Source organism: Carcharhinus amblyrhynchos, chromosome 5, assembly GCF_965287045.1.
Source record: "Carcharhinus amblyrhynchos chromosome 5, sCarAmb.v2.hapA, whole genome shotgun sequence".
In the NCBI taxonomy this organism is placed as follows: Eukaryota; Metazoa; Chordata; class Chondrichthyes; order Carcharhiniformes; family Carcharhinidae; genus Carcharhinus; species Carcharhinus amblyrhynchos.
The window spans coordinates 1,650,516-1,666,990 of NC_137328.1; the positions used below are offsets into that span (position 1 = coordinate 1,650,516).

The following is a 16,475-nucleotide window of genomic DNA, read 5'->3' on the forward strand; positions in this document are numbered from 1 at the left end:
ATAGGTGAGATCCTAGATGAATATTTCTCATCAGTATTGTTGAGAAAAGCATGGATGATAGGGAACTTGGGGAAATAAATAGTGATGTCTTGAGGAATGTACATCTTACAGAGAAAGAGGTGCTGAAAGTTTTAAAGTGCATCAAGGTAGATAAATCCCCAGGACCTGATGAAGTGTATCCCAGGACATTGTGGGAGGCTAGGGAGGAAATTTCGGGTCCCCTAGCAGAGATATCTGAATCATCGATAGTCACAGGGTGAGGTATCTGAAGAGTGGAGGGTGCCAAATGTTCTGCCTTTGTTTAGAAAGGGTTGCAGAAAAAAGTCTGGGAACTACAGGCCAGTGAGCTTCACATCTGTGGTGGGTAAGTTGTTGGGAGGTATTCTGAGAGACAGGACCTACAGGCATTTAGAGACACAAGGACTGGTGAGGGACAGTCAGCATGGCTTTGTGAGTGGAAAATCATATCTCACAAATTTGACTGAGTTTTTTGAAGGGGTAACCAAGAAGGTAGATGAGGGCAGTGCAGTTGATATTGTCTACATGGACTTTAGCAAGGTCTTTGAAAGTTTCCGCACGGTAGGTTGTTGCATAAGGTTAAATCTCATGGGATCCAGGGCGAGGTATCTAAATGGATACAAAATTGGCTTCTTGACAGAAGCCAGAGGGTGGCTGTAGAGGGTTGTTTTCCAAACTAGAGGCCTGTGACCAGTGGTGTGTGTCAGGTCCACTGTTATTTGTCATTTATATTAATAATTTGGATGAGAATATAGGAGGCATGGTTAGTAAGTTTGCAGATGACACCACGATTGGTGGTGTAGTGGATAGTGAAGAAAGTTATCTCTGATTGCAGTGGGATCTTGATAATTGGGCCAGTGGGCTGACGAAAGGCAGATGGAGTATAATTTAGATAAATGCAAGGTTTGCATTTTGATAGACTGAACCAGGGCAGTACTTACTCAGTTAATGGTAGACCATTGGGGACAGTTACAAAACAAAGAGATCTAGGGGTACATGTTCATAGCTCCTTCAAAGTGGAGTCACAGGTGGACAGAGGGTGAAGAAGGTCAAAACGTTGAATACAGGAGTTGGGATGTCTTATTAAATTTGTACACGACATTGGTAAGGCCACACTTGGAGTACTGCGTATAGTTCTGGTCACCCTGTTATAGAAAGAATATTATTAAACTAGAAAGAGTGCAGAAAAGATTTACTAGGATCTACAGAGATTGATGGTTTGAGTTATAAGGAGAGGCTGGATAGACTGGGACTTTTTTCTGTGCAGCATGAAAGGCTGAGGGGTAATCTTATAGAGGTCTATAAAATAATGAGGGGCATAGATCAGCTAGATAGTCAATATCTTTTCCCAAAGGTAGAGGAGTTTAAAACTAGAGGGCATAGATTTAAGATGAGAGTGGAGAGATACAAAAGTGTCCAGAGGGGCATTTTTTTCACAGAGGGTAGTGAGTGTCTGGAACAAGCTGCCAGAGGTAGAGGTTGGTAAAATTTTGTCTTTTATAAAGCATTTAGACAGTTACATGGGTAAGATGGGTATAGAGGGATATGGGTCAAATGCAGGCAATTGGGATTAGCTTAGGCGTTTAAAAAAAGGACAGCATGGACAAGTTGGGCCAAAGGGCCTGTTTCCATGCTGAAAACCTCTATGACTATAATCAGTTTCAGAAATGTCATTTATTCAAAATATTATGTCTCTGCTAAGTTTCAAATACATCCGGGGAAGGGAAGCAAGGAATACTTGGCCAATGAATACTCAGACTATAAATTTACTTTAAAACAAATAGATGAGTAATTTCCCTCTTTGAAAAATTCCAAAGCTACTCATTGTGTGATCACAAACAAAAACGTCTTAAGTATGATCTTCCAAGTTCATCTTAACATTTCCTCTCATTCCTTTGGAAACTTGTCAAGGCAGTCTCCAATTAAGAGTTAGAAATCATTCAAAGAATAGCACTGCGTAATACAGAAGATAAACTATATTTAAAAAAAAACTGTTGAAGGCTGAAACTTTAATTTCTTACTCTTATCTTCCAACTCCTTAGAAAAAATAAGAAGGCCTAGTGTATAGCAAAGACACAGGAGAAAGGTCTAAAGTTGCTTAACTCAATTTTGAGTCTGAGGGCTGTAATGTGTCTAACTGGAAGATGAGATGCTGCTTCTTCAGTTTGCATTGGTCTTCACTGGAGCAATGCTGCAGGCCAAGGACTGATATGTGGGCATGAGAGCAAGATGCTGAGCTGAAATGGCAAGCAACAAGAAGATTGGAGTCATGCTTGTGAACTGAGCGAAGGTGTTCCACAAAGCAGTCACTCAGACTGCATTTAATGTCCCCAATGTAGTGCATACCACGTTGGGAGCAGTAAACACAGAGCAGATCTTTCCTTTAGTTCTCATAGTTTTCCCAGTATCTTTTCCCTAATTGTTTTAAATTCCTCCCAGCCTTTTACCTCTTGATTTTCAGGTTTTCTTTTGTGACTTCTGCAGTGTAGGCTGATGCAAAATATCTGTTCAATGCTTCCACCATTTCCTTGTTTCAAGTTATCAATTCTTCAATTTCACCCTCTTAAGTGCCAATGCTACTTTAGTCTTTTCCTTTTTAAATTCTTTCAGGAACTATTATGTTTTCTTATATTCCTAGCTAGCTTTCCCTTATTTGTCCCTTTGAAATAATTATATAGACATTCTTTGCCAATTTCTAAAATGTGTCCAATCAAATCTGATTTACCACTAATCTTTGCAGTATTTGGCACTATCTTCCTTTGTTACACATAGTGCATTCTTTTCTTAGAGTTCTTCTTTCTCAGTGGAATACATTTTTGCTAAGAGTTATTTTTAAATGAAGAAATCATTTCAGTTAATTTTTCAGTTTTAAATTGCTGGATTTCCTTAAACATCTGCCATTGTTTCTTTTTACCAATTTCCCCAGTTCACTTTGCCCTCATACTTCTGTAAATTGCTTTTATTTAAGTTTAAGACACTACTCTTAGACCCACATTTCTCACCTTCAAGCTGAATGCAAAATTCAATCATGGTTATACCTGGATACCTCGAGGCTCCTTTACCATAAGTCATTAACTTAATATTCATCGTACATTACCAAGTCCAAAATAGCCACAAATTGGTGCCAAAAACACAATTAACTCATCCTCCAGCCAACCTTTGTCAATCTGATTTGTCCAATGTATGTGTGGACTAAAACCTCCCACGGTTTTTGCCATATCTTTCTTTCTAGCCACCATTATTTCTTCCTGCATACTTCTCCATAGTAACTGCCCTACTAACTAACAGATATTTCTTATCCCTACCCAAATTGATTCTACATCTTGATCTTTAGAACCAAGGCCATCTCTCACTATTGTATTATCATCCTTAATTGACAGAGCTACCCTACCCACCTTATTCTTCTGAAAAATCACTTACTTTTGAATATTCAGGTCCTAGCCTTCGTCACCCTGCAGCCATGCCGCTATGAAGCTATTAGATCACACACATTAATTTCTATTTGGGCTGACAATTCATCTGTTTTATTACAAGTGCTATGGATAGTCAGATATTGACCCTTTAGTTCAGTCTTTTCTCACTAAAGTGAAAGATATTGCATTCTAATATCTGCTTTCGTTTATTAAATATCTTGATCTGATAACCTGTAGTGCACTTTTGGATTGCCTCCTACAAATGGTGAACAGTCAATCATATTTTTATAAAGGATAGCAACTTAAAATGAGCACAAATACAGGTAAAATATACACCCAACAAGATGCCAATCACTAACAATTTTGCATCACAGATTAAAGTTTGTTTTTAAGTACGAATTGCACCGTTCCATTGATAAATTGTTATTTGCTTTTCAAGTATCTAAGCTTCAACATTTTTAAATGAAGAAATCATTCCAGTTAATTTTTCAGTTTTATATTGCTGGATTCTTTATACCTTAAAATGAAATATCTGAGGGCTAAAAAAAAAATCGCTTTTAAAAACACTCCTGTCTGAATCGCAGCAATGTGCAAAATAAAGCTCTTTTAATTTCGTCCAACAATGTATGTCACAATTCCCCATCTGCATAAGAGCACTCTCTGGTGTATTAGTGTGACATTAGTCCCATGTTAGGAATTCTTGCAGCTTGTCTGCGTAACACAGCCAATTCAGTTTCAATCTACAGTCAGGGGAACCAGCTTCTTGGTTCTGTGGTATTTTTTTTTATCTCTGAAGCCAGGAGGATCTGGATAAGAGAGCATTCTGATTTTGCTGAAGTATATAGTCCAGGTTATCTGTAAAATAGGATTCCCAGGGTAGCAAGTTGCACTTGAATTCCAAAAAATGTGAGTAATGAACACCTAAAGCAATTCTGTAGGCTCTGCACGCATTGAGGCCATACCAGCAAGATTAAAATGGTGGCACTGCTTGGTGGATAACTTATAGCCATGTGCTTAACAAATCATGACCTTATTACTTCAGGCCACTACAGGTACACACTAATGCCCCTCAGGCCAGACAGATATCCTGGATTCATGCTGAAGCTGGTTTTGTTACACAGAAAACGTCACATAGTTTGCTCTTTTGTGGACTTTTGCTTATGAAGATGTAGCATTGCAAAAATTTGCCATCCTTTTATGTTATCTGAACACCTGAAATGACATTTGAACCAATACACTAGAAGCACAGCTGGCATCAGTGTTAATTTCAGGACTCAAGAGTCTAGAAATAATTCAACAATAAACAGAATCTCCAAGTCAGATTATTCTTCTTCTGGACAGTGGGAAGAACTCAAATTTAAATGGAGAATTAAAAAAAAGATTAGATTATTAGCATTGCATTGTGAAGCACTAAACTCATCTTCCCAAAATGGATAAAGTCATTTAGAAATCTTTCATATGGCAAATTTGTAACATTTGCATAACATGTTCATTAATCATACAAAGTTTCTTCCCCCCTGACTGTTATTATTGAGCACTAAAACTTTTCATAGTGACTGATAACATGCCTGTGCAAAACTGACAGCAACATTTAAAGACTTCCTCTACACACTAAGCCACATCATATGCTTTACACTGGCCTAATTAAACCCCTTGACAAACTTAACGATTCTGAAATTTTTAACCTTGTAACTGGAAGTTGCTGCCTACCTTCGTGTAATACAAAAATAATAGTAAGTTGTTGGATACCCACTAATTTCTAACAAGCGTGAGTTCATGGTCCTTCTCGAGTATGTGATGGCTTGATATCCAGTAAGCAGTGCAGGGGAGAACAGGATAAATCAAGTTTAATAACTCTGCTCCTAATTGTTCCCCCAATGCTCAACTCTAATTACTCAGAGAACTCTCTCGACTGTCACCTGATATTAAGTTGTTGGAAGCTGAGCGTGGAACAGTGAGATAATCAATAAACATTTAGTGGGCAAAGGGATGAAGATCCTGCCTTACAGTGGGAAACTGCAGCACCCAAAGCCCTTCTGCTCATGATAAAGCCTGTGGGATAGCCAGAGTGATTGCAAAGCAATAATCCAAAGCACTGTTTTAAGGTTCTGAGACCTTCAGGCAATTGTAAGTTAGAAAGGAAAAGGTGAACACGGTCATCCTAATTACAGCCCACTTTCACACATTTCACACATTAGCAAAGACAGGCCAATTAGGTGGAGAAAAAGATAAGGAAAGTTTTATTTGTATACTAATTAAACCCTGATGAAATTAAACTAAAAACGTACTGCCTGGTAATTGTGTGTCTGAGAGAGGTCAATATAGCTACACTTATCTGAACTGCACACAGTATTGGAATATCACAGCTTAATCCAAGAGAACACAATTGCTGCACCAAGAATCATAAAAAAATTATATAAGCTAATCATGTAAGTTGAGGGTGTTACAATTTTGCCTTATTTACAGTACTACAACCACAGCAGAGAATGCTTCCCATCGTAACAGGCCCAATTAGAAAAAGGAAAATTTTGTTCATAAATAGATATGTAAAATTCCACATATTATTCACGTAATTTAGTATTAACTTTGAAAACTGTGATCATCTGAACCATAATTTCAGTAATGTTTCAAAGCATTTTTTCCATGCAAAGACAGACTAATGTTAATCATGTTGCTGTAGATTTATCAAAACACACATAGGTCTGTCTAAATAGGTGACTTATCTACTTTTAAATCAGGCTGAACATTAGTGAGTTCAGGTTTGTTTTGTTTCAACCTTATTACATCACTTTCTAAACTGACATAAGCAGCCCTAAGGCACATTAGATACTGTAGCTTCCTACACGTATGACTTGATTACAGAAGTATAGCATTAAGTAATGAGACAGGGTGAAAGTTACAATTTTTTCAAAGTGTATTTAACCAACATAGGAAGTTTAGGTTCAGAAGTACTGTGCGCAGTTCTGGTCGCCTCACTATAGGAAAGACGTAGAAGCTATTGAAAGGGTACAGAGGAGATTTACAAGGATGTTGCCTGGACTGGGAGGCATGCCTTATGAAGTTAGGTTGAGGGAACTGGGTCTCTTTTCCCTGGAGAGACGTAGGTTGAGAGGCGACCTGATAGAGGTTTATAAAATGTTGAGAGGAATAGATAGGGTGGATTCTCAGAGGCTATTTCCCCGGGTTGAAATGGTCGCTACGAGAGGACACAGGTTTAAGGTGCGGGGAGGAAAGTACAGAAGTGATGTTAGGGGTAAGTTTTTCACTCAGAGGGTGGTGAGTGAATGGAATCGGCTGCCGTCAGTGGTGGTGGAGGCGAACTCGCTGGGGTCTTTTAAAAGACTTCTGGATGAGTATATGGGGTTTTATGGGATTGGGGGTTATAGATAGGTGTTGATGTGATCGGCGCAACTCGTGGGCCGAAGGGCCTGTTTGTGCTGTAGTGTTCTATGTTCTATGTTAAGACTGGATTACACAGGATTCTATCACATTGTTCTTCTTGATAGTACAACATTATTTTCTGCAGTAAATGTTCTTCCATCTCCAGTACCCAGGTTGGAATCATGCTCATAATAGCATGTATTTTTATGAGGGAAGAGATACAAAAGTATCCAGAGAGACAATTTTTTCACATGGAGGGTGATGAGTGTCTGGAACAAACTGCCAGAGGTAGTAGTAGAGGTGGGTACAATTTAACTTTCGAAAAGCATTTAGATAGTTACATGGGTGCGATGAGTATAGAGGGATATGGGCTAAATGTGGGCAATTGGGATTAGTTTAGGGGTTTTAAAAAAAAGGCAGCATGGACAAGTTGGGCTGAAGAGTCTGTTTCCATGCTGTAAACCTCAATGACCATGAGTCTAAGTTTTATGCAGTCTCAACCAAGCTTCTGATGTGGGGTTAGAATGTTACAGGGCGGCACAGTGGTTAGCACTGCTGCCTCGCAGTGCCACAGATCTGGGTTCAACTCCAGCCTTGGGTGACTATCTGTGTGGAGTTTGCACATTCTCCCCGTGTCTGCTTGGGTTTCCTCCTAGTGCTCCAGCTTCCTCCCACATTGCAAAGATGTGCAGGTTAGGTCGATTGGCCATGATAATTTGCCACTTAGGGTCAGGCAGATTACCAGGGTAAATATGTGAGGTTATGGGGATAGGTCTTGGGTGGAATTGTTGTTGATGACGGCATGATGGGCTGATTGGCTATGATTCTATGCCGTACTTCTTCACTCAAAGGGTCGTGAATCTCTGGAATTCTCTGCCCGTTGGAGGCTGCCTCACTAAATATATTTAAGTCACGGGTAGACAGGTTTTTGGTAGGCAAAAGAATTAAGGGTTATGGGGAGCTGGCGGGTAAGTGGAACTGATCCACTTCAGGTCAGCCATGATCTTATTGAATGGCGGGGCAGGCTCGAAGGGCTAGATGGCCTACTCCTGCTCCTATTTCTTATGTTCTTATACTGTAGTATAATTAATGCATTTCTCCTGGTTTGGCTAATGCTAAGTTGGAGGGTGTGCTTCTTGTTTCTGTTTATTCCTTTTGGGCACAAGTGGTTAGCACTACTGCCCCTCAGCGCCAGGGACTCGGATTTGATTCTCGGCTTGGTTGGCGGTCTGTGCGGTGTCTGCACGTTCTCCTAGTGTCTGCGTGGGTTTCCTCCAGGTGCTCCATTTTCCTCCCACAGTCCAAAGATGTGCAAGTTAGGCGGATCAACCATGCTAAATTGCCCCTGAGTGCCAGGGGGACTAGCTAGGGTAAATGCATGGAGTTATGCCAATAGGGCCTGGGTAGGATTGTGGTCGGTGCAGACTCGATTGGCCAAATGGCCTCCTTCTGCGTGATAGGATTCTGTGTGTGCAGAAACTAGCATGCTAACTCCTGCTGCTTTTATAATGCATTTTTACTGATGGTTTAACATCTCTTGTGCACAAACCAGATTTCAACAAGAACAATATAAATGTGCTGCTAGCAAGGCAGTGCAATAAGTTTTCTTGCGTCAGTGATGCTGTACACGAGCTGCCTTTCATAATTAACTGGTGCACAGTTTCATGAGAAATGTAAATGCTTGTTTGCAAACTGCTGGCTTTAACAATTATTGGTCTGTTGGAAAAGTGGTGGATGATTCTGGGTATGTTTCATACATTTGAAAGTACTGATCAATAGCTGTTGTGCAAAGAGTTGGAGGATTATGAGGAGCTATTTTTCCTGGAGTTCCCGCTAGGATATGCTGGCTTCACAATGCACATAATTTGAGCCAAATCAGTGTTAAAAAATGTCAATGTGTAAATTACATCCAGCGCAAATTGAGTTTCTATGATCTTTTGCCCTGGTTTTAAAAATATGCTGGAAAACAGCCCTGCCCACAAAGCTGGCCCTGCCTACGCTGAATTAATCACCATGGCAAATTTCCACTAATTATGCCCCTTTGCAAGCCAGCAAAGAGCCTCTTAAAATCTAGCATTTATTTTCTTTTCGGTACACAGGCACTTTATAAAAACTTCTCAATGAGTAAAAAAAAATATTTAATATGCTAACAAACTGATGAACGCACGATAACAAAATTAATAAATGATTAAATTTAAAAAAGCTGTGGTTACTTTCAGCTATTTAAAATGAGGTTATTCACAGGTGAATGAGTAGACATTCTAATTAAAAATGTTCATTTTTGCCTTGGAGCAGAAACTTGAGCAAAAATTTTCAATCGGAGAAAGTAGTGCAATTTTGAGCGATCAGATTTCTGATCATGCCCAAAGCAGAAACTCTACCACATTAGGTGTAAATAGCCTTTTATGCATTTCCCCAGGGCTGCCGATATTCTGCTAGATTTACAAGAGATCAAGAGATTCTATCTTCAGACATCTTGCACATCAACTTGTTGCGAAGGCTGAGCATTCGAATGGTAAGCGATAAAATTAAGTGCCTGCACTTTTAAAATACAACTGTAAATTCAGAATCTTTTCCTGGACTGTCACTCAGAATTATCTAAAGTATAGCAAGCCTTGTAAACTAGTAGAAGTGTTCTGATTCAGTACTACATGCATTTCAGAACATTGAAATTATCCCTGGCAGTGTCTCGGGTTTTATTATACTGTTTTGGGTTAAATAAATTTATTTTCTAGTGATTAAAGTGATTGACAAAGCCTATGGGTGCATGCTTCAGCATTATTGGCTAAATGCAATGAATGATATGCCACTGAATCAGACAGACAAGGAACATCTTGCTGAGTTAATCAATATTAGGCAGGCAGTAGCTGGGCACCACAGCTGGCCTTCTAGTCCCAGGGTAGAGAGAGAAATCAGACAAGGTTTCTTTTGTTCACCATCCAGCAGCCCCGCCTGGAAAATGCAGGTTTGCAACTGCCAATTGAGGACAAATTTGAGCTTAAATGTGCCATCAATTGCTGAATGGACGCCAGATAATCGCTGTCTGAGTGCACATATTAACAACAGACACTTTGCTGAAAAAATGGAAGATGCAGCTTGGCAAAATCATAGCAGAGTGTGAGTCAACATCCTCAGGAGGAGTGGGCTGGAGGAGGGTGAGGAGGGGGAAGTGCGTGCAATGAGGGGTGTGTAAGAGGTCTGAGGGGCCAGGCGCACAGAGGGGGGGGTTGTGCAGGAGAATATTGGGGCTGAAGAAGAGGGAGAAAAGTGCGACAGTAGGGAAAGAGAAGAGGCTTAAATGGAAAGAGAGCAAAAAAAGGTGAGGATAGATGGTTAATGGAGAGTGAGAGGAGATGAAAGATGAGAGGAGTAGAGGAGGGAATTTGTAAAAACACATTTTACATTTCTCAAATTATGCTCCTGAAATATCAACATTATTCAGTAACATGTAGATTAGAGTTTGTAAAAATGCTGTCCGACATATGAAAGATTATCAGGACGTGCACCCTGAGAAAACAGTGACATGACAATGCTGGCTGCTGCAAAATCAAAGAGGATATCCCACAGCGCACTGTTAAATCTCAAGATCATCTCCAGAGGAAACAAATCTATGTAGCTCTTCTTCAAAAGACTATCTTTGCATTTCACAGTGTTCTGGAGGATGTCCTGCTTCTTCATCCCTATCAACTTTCAAAAAGTCTTCTTAAGCAGATACTGCATGTAACCAACATAAGCTTTGTAAAGCAGTGGTATACAGGCAGAAACTAAAGCAGCATTAAGCACAACAGATGAAAAAGCATAACTCGTTAATTAATTAAGAAAAGCAAAATATTTACAAATCCCAATCTTTTGATTGCATTTTGCAGGAAAAGTGGTCTGAAAATACGACACGAGAGGGAAACATTAAGTGAATTAAACAGTTTCTTCTCTTAACTAAAACAAAATAGCTCAAATTCAGAGGATATACTGCCTTAGCCAAAAAGGTGCCAGCACCCTGAGTACAGAAGTCTAGCTTTCATATCCAGCATCTACTACTTTAGCTGGGGATGGGGGAGGCGATTGGGCATGTTTTACAGATCCACAGTTAACAGGGGCAATGGCATATTCAAAAGTGAAGCGGCCTGAGATTCCTGAAAACAGACGTGAGGGATTTACAAATTTGAGGGGATGGCCCAAACATACATTCTTTGGATTACATTCTTCTGGGATTACGAGTAGACGCTAATGTGCAAGAAGGTGGAAGAGTTATGTTGAACTGTCAAGCTGTCAAATCATTTAAATCCCCAATCTTTAAATTTTGAAATAAAAAAGTCGTCTCATTTGGAAAAAAAATGGTGCTCGCTATTTCAACTGCTTTTTGTTGATATAATCATGATAGGGTTTGTACTGCTTGACTGCTTCCACATCCTATTAATATCACAGTGGGATGCCTGCAAGTTTAGTTTGACTGACAGTTTCAAGTAATTATAAAGTGGGGCTATGAATACAAATACTTATTTTCATAAGGGCTTTAAATGTTTTGAATTGGCTTTTATCAATTAGTGGTTTTGTTTATTCCAGCAAAGGCTGTAATAGAACATCATTTCACCTCAGCATGGCTCCAGAGTTCTGCACCTGGTGCATAATGGGTAGGTTGGTATGGAAGGTGTAGGGGCATAGTTTGGCATGACTTTGACATAAGTTAGCAAATGTGTTATAAAGGACCATGGGAATGAGTGAGGGGATCATGGTTAGGTATGCCACCAGGTTTGCCTAGAGGCTTCGGGGTGGGTGAAAGGGCATACATTGGCATGGAGGGTGAGAGGGGTTTGGCATAGATGGGGCATGCAGTGCGTGTTGGGTGTGAGGGCGAGAGAGCCTTACTGCTTTATCATAACTAGTCTTGACAGGGTCGACGTGCTGAGGATGCTTCCTGATGAAAAATCCAATTCTAGCAGGCCACTATTTGAAAATAATGGGTCACCCATTGAGAACTGTGACGAGGAGGATGTTTTTCTCTCAAATAGTAGGGGATCCTTGGAAATCTTTTCATAAAGGGGGTGAAAGGTTTTCGGGGCCGAGCGGGAATGTGGAGTCAAATCAGCCACGATCTTAACGAATAGCAGAGTAGGCTCACAGGACTGAATGGCCTACTCCTAATTCTAATTCATATATGTGTATGCAAGTCTCAGAGCACCAAGGTGGGCATTCTGAACAGCACCTTGGTGCTCCGTAGTCCCTGTGGCTACATCGGCACTGATTCTGGGGCACTGAGGAGTTAGCAGCACCCCGCCTCCTCCAAAAAAGTAACTTGGAGCACAAAATAAGTCACCAAGAAGCAGCCCCCAATAATATTTTCAACAGTAGGCCCACGCTCACAATTTAGAGGAGGGATGTAGCTCTTACAGCGAGACTGCATTCCCAAATTGGATTTTTAAGTCCAGAACACTAGGCCATAGTGCCTGCTAAAATAAGTCAAAGGACTGATTGTCTGATGTCCTACGGGAGTTCTTAGTGAAAAAAGAGATAAAGGCAGAAGAAGACACTGTTTCCTGAAACTGCAAAGTTGAAATGATGTTTGTCTAAAGGGTGGTGGAAGATTCAGTGCTGGCAGCATCACCTTCAGTACCTGTATTCAGTGCTGTCAGGTTCAATATCCTCAGGAGCAGGGAAGGAAGTACAGGTCTCAATGAGGTTGAGGCAGATATATTTACATTGTCCTTCTCCTTAAATGCCCTACGCTGTGGCTTAATTATCTGAGAGATCAATTCTGACAACACAAAAGATACATATATCAACATGAACAGTCTTCAAGGGATGCAGTTTTTGAGCAAGAGCTGATGATCTCTCATAACACCCATCTCAACACTTCCTTGCCCCCATTTTCAGTAATTCTCTTCTCTCCATCTTTCAGCTTACAATCACCAGAGCAGATTGCAACACCTCTCTCACATTTCAAGCGTACTTACCTTTTTCTTTCCTCTCTGCAAACCATACGGTCGCACCATTCTCTTCTCACATACACCAGCTGCACAAGTCCCAACCCCTCTCACCACTCCTTTCTCACTTCTGTTTAAATTCATCACCTACTCTTCCCCACCTTGCTTTCTCCCTGGCTCTCAACGTTTGCACAACATGGACGAGCTCACACATCATTTAGCTTTTTCAGAGTTTTTTTGCTCCTGAAGATTATATACCTGCAGATTCCACAATTTTTCATAAATTAGTTTTCATTTTCAATATTCTAGACCATATGATAACAGAATGCTAACTTCTTCCTGAAGCAGTCTAATTGTGTCTTTTTTTAAAGAGTGAAATTAGCATATTTTGCACTTCTTCACTGCAAAGCTCTGTATAGAAAAAGCAATTGGCTGAGTAATGCGGACACCTCTGCATTTATAATGGAACAGGTACGCCACACATCTACAGTGGACTCTATTAAAGGCAGCAATCAACAAGAAAGTTAAAGTGAAGACAAGATGGCTCTGTGAAAGTGGTTAACTGCTTACCTTTACCGCCTCAGATAGGGTCTGGTCCTTTTCTGCTTCTTCATGGGAATGTAACTCCAGTTGCAATCCTAATTCCTGCATCTGCTGCGCCTGTTCATTTAACAGCAGCTGGGCCTGTTGCTCTCTCAGCAAAGCGTTATTCAGCTCTTCACAAATACTCCCAAACCTCTCAAATGGAATCATTTTCTGGGTCTACAAGCACAAATTTATGGAATTAGGCACCAACTCATTTAATCTTTCTTCAAAGACTATTTGGATTGTGTGACAAATGGCTACCACTAATAAACTATGACTGATTTTAAACCGACTGTTCTTCATTATTGATGGAGTTTCTAAAAATTCTGATTAATTTGCTGTTATTGAGTTTTTATTAATTAATCATTGCCATCCTGAACAGAGAATGTTAACAAATCTAGTGGTGGGGAGGGTGGGAGGGGGAGCCAAGGATGGGTGAGAAGGTGGTGGTGATTCAGAGCCAACTCATTCCAGGTATCCACAGGCATACATTTCCCACCAGGGCCATAAGAAAGTGATCAAGAGCACCTCCACCCTAAGCCAGGAATGCAGAAACCAACTATAACACCCTTACAGTGATCTCAGCCAACTCCCGAAAACAGAGAATGAACCTGCGACGTTCACAGAATCAGAGAATCGAGTCTGCACTGATTCTCCGAAAGAGTATTTCACCCAGGACCTCCCCTCCATCCTATCCCTATAACCCTACACATTTCCCATGGCCAATCCACAAACCTACACATTTTTGGACACTAAGGGGCAATTTGCCATTGCCAATCCACCTAACATGTACATCTTTGGAGTGAGGGAAGAAACCGGAGCACACAGAGGAAAGCCACGCAGACAGAGGGAGAATGTGCAAACTCCACGCAGTCACCCAAAGGCTGGAATCGAATATGGGTCCCTGGTGCTATGAGGCAGCAGTGCTAACCACTTTGCCACCATGATGCCCCTTCTTGGCCCAGAACATACATGATTGATACAATAATCATCATCATCAGGCAATGACATTTTCTGGTATGATCACTGTGGTTTATTTGTGGATCAGTACAGTACCAAGGACAGAATCCAATTTATCCTTAAATATTCTCAAAATATAGATTGTGCAAGATGCAAGTGAAGATAATATCCTTAAACAAGACCAAATATTCCATAAAGTTATCAAATTATATCAACAATTGGTACAGTAGTTTAGTGGTAATTTTACATGACATCTAATGTAGGAAGCAAAAATCAAATCCAACCATGGCAATTTGAGAATTTGAATTCCATTTCAACAATCTAGAAATTTAATAAAAGTAGCTACATAGCTGGCTGATTCTTAAAAAAAAACACAGGAAAGTGACCCTCCAGTGATCTGTTAGTTATCAAAAAACTTATTCACTAAATGCTGTCTCTGACTATTTTTGAACCCTCCTGAAATGGAATCTTCAAACCTGAAGATCTATTCTATTCACAAACCAGCAAAACAGAGGAAATGAGTATCAATGGATGCATGATTTGGTACTGTCACATTCACAGTATCATAATTTTTATGGTTAGTAAATCAGAAGAAAACATACCAAATGGATTATTACGATGGACCAAATGCTATCCTTATTTCAGAAATAAATGTACTGTTTTCCAAGATACTGTGCACAATTTTAACATACAGATTTGCATAACTACTTCAATGACTTCCTGTAGTAACCTTTTAAACTTTACTAAGTGACACTAAAATTAGCTTGTGTCTACTATTTAACAGACGTCTAAAATCTCTTTATAAAACTTAAAAATCAGAGCAGTGTGTAAAGCCAATAAACTTGTGTCATTCAGGATACATTCTAATGAAATAATTCTGTTAACTATTAACATTTTACCCGATCTATATTTTTTGTGACTTTAAACTTTTCCATTAAAACAAACTGTTTGTACTAATGACTGAGTCAGCACAAGTGGCACAAAGATGTCAATGCCATGGAAAAGAGACTTTTATATAACACAAACAATTTTAAGGGAGTGCAATGCTGGAAAGCTGGAGAACTGCCCAGAAATAAGATAGTTCCTATTTAACCTTGAGATTTCAAACAGCCCAATAACACACAAAGTGAAGAACTGTTCACCTTCATATTCTGCTTGAGGTCACTCAGCTGCTGTTCAAGGGTCTGAGATTTCCCACTTTCTATTTTCAGTTCACTCATGTAGTTTTTAAGTTGCGTAAGCTCCATACGCAATGAGCGACGTTCGACTTCTGCTGCGTGCAGCCTCTGAGTAAACTCAAGGATCTGTTTCTTCAAAATTTCCACACAATGCTGGTAAAGAACAAAGCATTAAAAACTCAGACATTTCACTAAATTGGTTTAAATAATTATAACAATATAAAACAAAATCTGGAAACACACAAAAGTGGGCTGAACTGTGTTAGTCCTGTACAACTGAAATAAATTACAGCCACCTTATCAATTGTAGTTGAGTTTTTAGGATACCGAAATTTATTAAGAAGTAGTGCCTGCTTACCAGTTAAATTGAGGTTCCTATAAACTGAACATTTTTATTATTGATAAACTTGCTTTCAATCCTGACCGATAATCATTTTAGTTTTTCACTGACATTCACACAATAAAAAAAATTATTTTGTAAGAAATGAGACGGATGTTACAGAGGAAGGGTTGTGTGTGTAGTTTAGGGTTGTTACTGAAGAGTAAAATTGGTGTGACCCCACAATCAAAAGTGGTATAGAGTATTGAAAACATTTACTGCTACAAAAAGATTATCTTACAAGACTGTTTAAAGCAAACCTTGGATTTATTATACTTGGGATTAAAATCTGTTACACTGCATTGAGATTGAGTTCTTTCACTTTGCGGTGCAAATCTACATATAATTTGGAGCCAAAACATATGCTGTTAATACATAGTTTGTTTTAAATTCAACATTTCTAAGATTCAATTACAGGAAAATGGGGTTAAAATAAATAGCTCACATGGAGGAGTGAGCATTGGCACATACACAACCAGCTAATATGCCTCCTTCTTTATAGGAATGTCCGTGAATGAATAAAAGCATGGGACAAACTGATTCCAACATTTTGTTTGCAGAACAAGCACAATTTCTCATTAAATTCCAGCATCCTAAGAACAAAATTTGTCAGGTAATTTGAAATGAGGCAATAGGACTGATG

General features: G+C 39.6%; 1 protein-coding gene across 3 annotated transcripts in view; it reads right to left on the minus strand.

Moving 5' to 3' along the window:
* The window catches only part of ccdc171 (coiled-coil domain containing 171), a 218,560-nt gene that overhangs the window by 69,111 nt on the left and 132,974 nt on the right, over nt 1-16,475 (minus strand). For 2 of the 3 annotated variants that reach the window (XM_080188307.1, XM_080188306.1), the window contains exons 19-20: nt 15,418-15,606; nt 13,301-13,492 (exon numbers count right to left, since the gene is read on the minus strand). In XM_080188307.1, the coding sequence (XP_080044433.1) occupies nt 13,301-13,492; nt 15,418-15,606 (381 nt within the window). Of the gene's footprint in view, nt 1-2,169; nt 2,256-13,300; nt 13,493-15,417; nt 15,607-16,475 lie in introns of those variants that run through there. The other variant, XM_080188308.1, reaches the window with a different exon arrangement.